The sequence below is a fragment of the Mus caroli genome, chromosome 2, assembly GCF_900094665.2.
Source record: "Mus caroli chromosome 2, CAROLI_EIJ_v1.1, whole genome shotgun sequence".
In the NCBI taxonomy this organism is placed as follows: Eukaryota; Metazoa; Chordata; class Mammalia; order Rodentia; family Muridae; genus Mus; species Mus caroli.
Genome location: NC_034571.1, coordinates 123,396,466 through 123,405,007, shown reverse-complemented (window position 1 = coordinate 123,405,007; position 8,542 = coordinate 123,396,466). Strand labels below are relative to the sequence as shown.

General features: G+C 42.3%; 2 protein-coding genes across 7 annotated transcripts in view; both read left to right on the top strand.

Annotated features, from left to right (window-relative positions):
* The window catches only part of Fastkd5 (FAST kinase domains 5), a 15,912-nt gene extending 8,734 nt beyond the window's left edge, over nucleotides 1-7,178 (top strand). For 2 of the 4 annotated variants that reach the window (XM_021152700.2, XM_029474097.1), the window contains one exon: nucleotides 4,306-7,178. In XM_021152700.2, coding sequence (XP_021008359.1) covers nucleotides 4,343-6,772 — 2,430 coding nt within the window. In that variant the 5' untranslated portion in view covers nucleotides 4,306-4,342 and the 3' untranslated portion in view covers nucleotides 6,773-7,178. Of the gene's footprint in view, nucleotides 1-4,268 lie in introns of all 4 variants that reach the window. The other 2 variants (XM_021152704.2, XM_029474098.1) reach the window with 1 other exon arrangement.
* Nucleotides 1-8,542, top strand: part of Ubox5 (U-box domain containing 5) — a 40,340-nt gene that overhangs the window by 8,770 nt on the left and 23,028 nt on the right. The window lies entirely within an intron of this gene.

Sequence of the window (8,542 nt, the reverse complement as noted above, 5' to 3'; positions counted from 1 at the left end):
TCTCCCTCTCTCCCTCTCTCCCTCTCTCCCTCTCTCCCTGTCCCTGTCCCTGTCCCTAAGACAAGGTCTCTTTATATAGCTCTGGCTGTCTTAGAATTCTATGTAGACCAGGCCAGCCTTGAACTCACAGAGATCTACCTGTCTCTACCATCCAAGTGCTAAGGTTAAAGGTTTGCACCATCATGCCTGGTTTATAAAGGTAATTTAAAAAATGTTTTCTAGACTATTACTTTTATGTGTATGACTGTTTTGCCTGAATGTGTGTGTATGTACTGTATACATGCCTAGTGCCCACAGAAGCAAGAAGAGGGCATAGATTCCCTTGAACAAACAAACAAACAAAACCCCTGAAAAACCAAGAAGACAAAAACAAACAAACAAACAAAGCCACCTAAAAATGACTGACTATGAACTAGAGCACATGCCTACATTAGCGGGTGGAAACCAGAAGATGATGAGCTCAAGACCGGTGTGGATTTTATGAAACTCTGCCTGAAAAAGGCCAATACAGACAAACAGAAATGATGACAGAGGCAGTCTGTTTAACAGTAAACAGAGGGTTTTTTATTTATTGATGCACTCTTTCATATTGATAGTTTTCATCACAACTAACTAGTGGTCTGTAGCATGGGACTGTGAACTTTTTCTATAAAGAGCTAGATAAGAAACACTATGTTTTCAGGCATGTCATTTCTGAAATAGTTACTCAGTTCTGTTGGGAAAGCCAGCACAGACATTAGATGTGTCTAGATAAAATGTACTTAAGAAACCAGGTACAGGGCGCAGTTTGGGCCCCAGGATGTAGTTTGTGATCACCTGAACAGTTGAAGCTGGCCAGGTAAAACACCAGGTGTAGCACCAGGCATGGTAGTCACCTTTCATCCCAGCATTAGGGAGGTGGAGGCAGATGGATCTCTATGAGTTCATGCAAAGTTCAGCATAGTCTACCTAGTGAGTGTCAGGGCCACATACTGAGATACTGTCTCAAAAAAAAGGATCCCAGTGTATAACGATTTACTGTGAAATTGGAACATCCGTCCCTATAACCTAGAGAAAGAAGCTTGGTAGGTAAAACAAAGCCTTTTGGCCTGTCATGCAATCATGACTCTTTATGGACTCTGGGAAGAAGAGGTCAAACGTGGAGTTAGAAAGACACTTCAGGGGCTAGAGAGATGGCTCAGCAGTTAAGAGGATTGGGTGTTCTCCCAGAGATCCTAAGTTCAATTCTCACCAACCACATGGTGGCTCACAATCATCTGTAATAGGATCCGATGCCTTCTTCTTGTGTTAAATAAATACATCTTTTTTGTTTTGTTTTGTTTTGTTTTGTTCTGAGACAGGGTTTCTCTGTGTACACTGCTACACTAGAATTCACTCTGTAGACCAGGCTGGCCTCGAACTCAATAAATCTTAAAAATAAGAAAAAATAGACCTTTGAGAAGCAGAAGGTCACTCATGGATATTTCGTAGCAACAACCTTCTATGGTCTGTCCATTCATTGACCACTCATATCTCCTTGGGATTTGCAAGTATGTATGGGGGCGGGGGATTAGGGGGTAGAAGTATGAGCAATGAAAAAAAAATGGTCTGGAGAGATGTCTCAGTGCACTTAAGAGCACTTGTTACTTTTACAAAGAACATAGTTCAGTTCCCAGCACCCATGTGGTAGCTAACACGAGACTCCAGTTGCAGAGGATCCAACACCTTGGCTCCATGGTACTGCACACACATGTGGCCTAGACATACAAGTAGGCCAAGCACCCATGTAACATAACAGGAAAAAGTAAGATTTTTGCTATTGTTTTGGTTTTTTGGTTGGTTTGTTTTTGAAACAAGGCTTCACTGTGTAGACCAGGCTGGTGAGAAATTCAGAGATATGCCTGCCTCTGCTTCCTGAGTACTGGGATCAAAGTCATGTGTCACCACACTCGGTAGGAAAATAAATCTTGTTTTAAAAAGAGGAGGAGGAGGAGTATGGGAAAGTCATTTGTATGGGCTGCTCATTATTTTCCATGAGAGGAAATGGAAATTGTACTGCTTCCAGCCAAGTGAGGACATAATTAGTTCTGACTCATTGGCATGGCATCATCACATTCTGCCTCCTCCAGGGGAGATGTGCCTTGCCCTGGGCTTGTTAGCAGCACAGTCATGTGAGCTGGCATTGCTAGTCATTGAAGCATGGGGTTGAGTAGGCTTTTTTTCTGCCTTTGTACGCATCAGCAGTAAACGGGCTTCTGAACTTTGCTTCCCACCCACCACCACCATGTACAGCTTTCTGAGTATGCTTCCCAGCTCCTGACTGTTTGCACTAGTGATGCAAGCTCTGTTATTGGCATCTGGAAGCTGGGTGTGGTGGTACCCACCTGTAATGCCAGCAATTTTTTTATTTTTCCGAGACAGGGTTTCTCTGTTTAGCCCTGGCTTTTCCTGGAACTCACTTTGTAGACCAGGCTGGCCTTGAACTCAGAAATCCGCCTGCCTCTGCCTCTTGAGTGCTGGGACTAAAGTCATGTGCCACCATGCCTGGCAATGCCAGCATTTTTTAAGTAGATGGAGGCAAGAATATCCTGACTGAGGCCAGCCTAAGCTATATAAAGACTACCCAGGAAACAAAGCAGCCTGAAAAGGACAGGTGGCCTTTCCTAAGAGGACTAGCAGTGAAAATGACAGGAGTCTATAAGTTTGTACTGTGAGAACTGGGAAGGTTACTGTGGTTATAACTAATTAAAGCTTACACCCAGTTTAAAGCACACTAAGGGTCGGGAGAGATGGCCCCGCCTTCTGAAAGGCTGAGATTATAGTCCTCCATCATGCCAGCATTAAAGGTCTTTTCCCAAAGCAGCACCTGGATTTTAATTGCTCTTGTGTTTTTATATTCTCCAAAAATGAAAGTTTTTGTTATTTATATTTGTTGGCTATTTTTAATTTCTGATTCTTCTTACTGTAAAGAGTCATTTCAGAGTTAGATATCTTCTGCTTAGTTCTATCATTCACACTTCTACTCTTGCATAATCCTTTCTGAACCTCCCAGATTTTCATTTTGAAACCTAACCTAAGCCAGACATGATGATGTGTATCTTTAATCTTAGCACTTGAGAGACCGAGACAGGAATATCTCTGTGAGTTTGAGGCCAGCCTGATCTACAAAGTGAGTTCTCTATAGAGGCCAGGCAACGATACACAGTGAGACCCTGTTTCATAGAAAAAAATAAATGGACCTAGAGGAATAGAATCACGAAATGCCTGTGTTGTGAGCTGGAGAGACAGCTCAGCAGCTAAGAGTACAAGCTGCTCTTCCAGAGGTCCTGGGTTCAATTCCCATTGCCCATATGGTGGCTCACAGTGGTCTATTACTGTAGTCCCATTGGATCTGATGCCCTTTTCTGGTATGCAAAACGCTCATACACATTAAATAAACAAACAAACCCACCTATACGCAAATATATAAATAAATAGGCGGAAAAGCCTTAAAATATATATTACCCACGCTTTCAGAGACCCTAAACTTAGTTTCTAGCACCCAAGTCCTGTGGCTCACAACTGCTTGTAACTCTAGCTCAGGGAATCCAACCCCCTCTTCTGACCTCCTCAGACATCAATCACACAGGTGGTACGCACACATAAATGCACGCATAAATGCAGATAGAATATCCGTACACATCAAATAAAAATAAAAAAGTTAAAAAGGCAAATCTTTTATACTATTAGCATGGCAGCTTTTATCAATTGCTTGTATTCTCCAGGGACTATGATAGAAAAAAAAAATGAGTTGCCTACTTTTAAACCCAGCTTTCTTTTGGAAATCTGTCCTTCCCTACAAGGAAGTGAATTTATATCAAGCAGCAGTCTAGAAATCACCTAATGGTGCCTTGGGTGTAAGGTTTTCTTGTTCGCAGTGCATGCAGAGTTTATCCTTCACACACTTGATGTGTTCTGGGCATTCACTAACATTAAATGCACTCAGAGTTTGTCCTTCACACTTGATGGCTTGTGCTCTGGGCATTCACTAACATTAAATGCATTTAGAGTTTGTCCTTCACACTCAATGGCTTGTGCTCTGGGCATTCACTAACACTGCACATACTTGCATGGACAGTAGTACAGTCTGCATCTTTCTCTTTTTTCTTTTGTCTTTTGAGACAGGGCTTTATAAGATAGTCTTGGCATACATCCTGTTGCCTCTACCTTATAAGTATTGGATTTAAAGGGTGTGTGCCACCACACCTGGCTGCACCTAATTCTTATAATGTGTACATTTTGTGTTATAGGTAGAAGCCACTCATTCTTCATCTACCCTTTTTTCAGTATCTGGCACCAATTCTGGCCCCATCATTTGTGGCCCATGGCTCTTGTGGTATGCCGAAGATTTACAGGCAGTTTCTGTGGAACATTTCCCTGCCCACCTCTAATGAAGCCCCATCAAACAAGGACATGTGATTTTGCTCTGACTGCCAAAACGATCAGCACAGACTCCAGAATGTCAGCCGCTCTCAAGCTATTAAAACTTTTAAAGTACAAAGCGTCTTGTAATCCTTCTGCTTACCATGCAGCCCAAAGCATGGCCTATTGGCACATGGAAAAGATCACGCAACATGGAGGACAGACTCTCCCTAAACATAATAGCTCCTGCCATCTTGCCAGAAAAGTTAAGAACGTTGGTGATACCGCCCTTCCTCAGAGAACCTTCACAACCAGCAGTGCCCACCTGGGTTTGGAATTCAACAAAGCTTCTACCCTTAATGCCAGCACACTGCATCCAGACTCATCCAGCGCTGGAAGAGGTGAAGAGGATGTAGAGGTCTTTGATTCCTTTGAAGCAACCCGAGTTTTCTTAAAGCTAAGGCCAGAGTACCAGCTTCACAGCTATAACAGAAGTGACACTCGCCAACACATATCTGCTTCAGAAGTTGAACTAATTTTGCACAAAGTCACATTCTACCAAAATAAACTCCAGCCAGAAGTCATAACTAATTATTTTTATAAGCTCAGCTCTTTGCCAGCAGAACAGAATTCTGTTTTGCTATCCAGTAACAGCTTTGCTTTGCTCTGCCAGCTGAGTGTGAAAAACATACAGCTCTTTAACACCTCCGATCTGATCAGTATTTTGAAAGCCTTTGTTGACTTAAGACTTACCCCCTCCCTGTCCATGCTAGATGTGTATGAAACCAGGTTTTGCCATCAGGTATGGGAGATGACTCTAGATCAGCTTCTCCTAGTAGCTGATCTTTGGCGGAACTTAGGCCGCAGAGTGCCTCGTTTTTTAAAAATTTTTTTTAGTTATCTTAATTTACACTGGAGAGAGCTATCTTTGTCTCAGCTGATTCACTTAATTTATATTATAGGTGAAAATCGTCAAGTACCACAGGACCTGATGCAAAAACTAGAATCACTGATCCTTAAGTATGTAGATTCAGTCAATTTAGAGGAAGTTGGTACAATCTGTTTGGGGTTTTTTAAATCAAGTAGTAGTCTCTCTGAATTTGTCATGCGGAAAATTGGAGATCTAGCTTGTGCTAACATGCAGCATCTGAGTAGCCACACCTTAGTTCATATTCTTAAAATGTTCCGCTTCACTCATGTAGATCATATAAATTTTATGAAGCAGTTTGGAGAAATTGCTCCTCAGAGAATTCCTTCCTTGGGGGTTCAGGGTGTTATGCACCTCACTCTTGCCTGCTCAGCCTTACGCATCCTGGATGAAAGAGTAATGAACGCAGTAGCTGCCTCTTTGCCTCCGAGGGTAGCACACTGTCGAAGTAAAGATGTTGCCAAAATTCTGTGGTCCTTTGGAACTCTGAATTATAAGCCACCCAACACAGAAGAATTTTATTCCAGTCTCATAAATGAAATCCACAGAAAGATGCCTGAATTCAACCAGTACCCAGAGCACCTTCTCACCTGCCTGATTGGCTTGGCATTTTCTGAATACTTTCCAGTTGAGTTCATAAATGTTGCTCTGAGCCCAGGATTTGTCAGGTTAGCTCGAGAGAGAAGTAAGTTTGAACTCACTAAGGAACTGTTTACTCTTGATGGCACAGTTGCCATCGAATGTCCAGATTACAAGGGCAACCGTCTTAATTCTCACCTTCAACAAGAAGCATCTGCAAATCTGTGGACTCTAGCAAGCAAGGATATGAGATCAAAGCCTGAATTCCTAGAAACTCTCTATTTACTTGAGACCATGTTGGGTGGCCCCCAGTACATCAAGCACCATATGATTTTGCCTCATACCCGCTCTTCTGACTTAGAGGTTCAGCTTGATGCTAACATGAAACCATTGCCCTTTAATAGTGAAGCAACACCAACTGAAGATGGAGCTCAGTTACAGTTTAAGCAAGTGGGAGTCAGCCTTACAGATGATTTGATGAATCAGTTGCTAAAGGGAAAAGCCAAGAAGTATTTCCAGGGGCAAATTGAGTTAGAGACTGGCCAGCCACCCATGGAGTTAAGAAAGAAGACAACTGTACCCTTGGTGAACCCTGGTTGCAATGGGACAGATAGATTGGGGGATGTGGGGATGGTTGGCTTGTGCCCTCTAGCCCACATGCAGCCCCCACTAGTGAAGCTAGCTATCCAGTTCACAAACAAGAACCAATACTGCTATGGTTCCAGGGCTCTACTTGGATTGCACAATATGAAGAGGAGGCAGCTAGTTCAAATTGGGTACCGTGTGGTAGAATTACCCCACTGGGAATGGCTTCCACTACTAAAAAGAACTCGCTTAGAGAAGCTAGCATACCTCCATGAGAAAGTGTTCACCTCGGCTCTCTGAAGGGCACTCATGGACATTTATCCTCATAAAAGGAATAGGTGCATACCTTCTACCTGTAAGTTGAGCATCCTTAACCAGAAAATCAGAGTCAAATATTCAAAAATCTGGAAGTGAGTACTGACAGGTGTCAGATCAAGGATATTCAAGTGGTAGGTAGTCTATGTAGATACCCTGGACTTCAAATCTCAAACACCTCTAGTCTCAAGTATTTGATACAGGGATTCTCAGCCTGTCCTCCAAGTAATTATAAGAGCCACAGTGTGGGTGGATAATAACCATCTGTGGAGTAGCCATGGGTGCAGGTCCTATAGCAGTTATATATTACGACAGGTTTTGTCTCACCCTGGTTGTACTCTAGTTGGTATGTTTTGCTCAGAATAAATAAGCATCTTCAAAATGACGTTGATCCACAAAGTCTTACTGCATTTTTTTTTCTGTTTCTGTTAGTCTTAGCCTTGTTACAATTATTTTGAGGGGGTGGTTTTGTTTTTTAAATAACTATTATGTGTGTGCTGGGAACTAAACTTGGGTTTTCTGCAAGAGTAGTAAGCGCTCTTAACCACTGAGCTTACCATCAGCAGCATCATAAAACTAGACCCAGAAGAATATAGCCCAGTGTTGTGGTACAAAGCCTTCAATCGCAGCACTCAGGAGGTTGATAGGTGGATCTCTATCAGAAGGAGGCCAGCTTGATCTAGATAGTGAATTCAAGCCTAGTTAGGGCTACATAGTAAAGCCCTGTTCCAAAAAACAATTTTAAATAAATCAATAAAAAAGCCAAATTCATTTAATTAATGAATTCAAAACCAAAACAAACAAAACAGCCTTAGACATGGTATAGACTCACTAAGCACCTTTGTTGGAGGGCTGGAGAGACAGCTCAGCTTGTGCTGCTCTTCCAGAATGTCAGAGTTCAGCTCTCAGTATCCCCGTGGAGCTCCTGCGCCAGAGGATCCAGTGCCATCCTCTGGCCTCTGCAGGACCTGCACTCTTTCACACACACTGTTTAAAGTGCTGGTTGGGTCACTGCTTCCCAAATAGGACAAGTAGCTCAGATGAAGGAAATGTGTTAACTCTTAGGTTGTGAAGTCCAGTGAGTTTGTGATTTGCCTGATTAGAGTTTGGTTGTGTGAGAGCCAACCACATAAGGAGATTATATGCATGTAATTAACATAAATCATTGGTAAACACCCATGTGCTTGTGAGAATTTATTTTAAAAGGGATTACCTTTCATCATCATTTTGTTCTCCTCTTTAAAGGTCACTTCTGTGGTGGGCTTTTTCTGATCCTACCAACTCAAACGACTCCTTTGGTCTTTGATCATGACCTGTCAGAACCTGTCATTGTATTTAATTCTTCTCTGAATCCATAAAGATTTTAGTTGTGATGTGGATTCTTTCGGATTTTCTGTATATGAGCTCATGTATCTGTACATAGAATTATGTGACTCCCTTCAATTTTGGCTTTCTTTATTTCTCTTACCTAACCAGCTCTGGCAAGAATTCTAAGGTTTGAATCATGGAAGTCAGCGTCCTTGTCTTCTGATTGTATGGGGGACACAGTGGCCTTTTGCCATTGAGTATGGTGTCAGCTGTGGGTCTTCATACACACGTTAGCATTTCAGGGGGTTGCTTTTTGTTCCTAGTTCATTAAACACTCAATAAATATTCTGTTGTTACTGTTTTTGAGACAGGGTCTCTCAGTAGCCCTGGTTATCTTGAAATTCTTTATGTAGACCATGTTGGCCTTGGATACAGAGATCTGCCTTC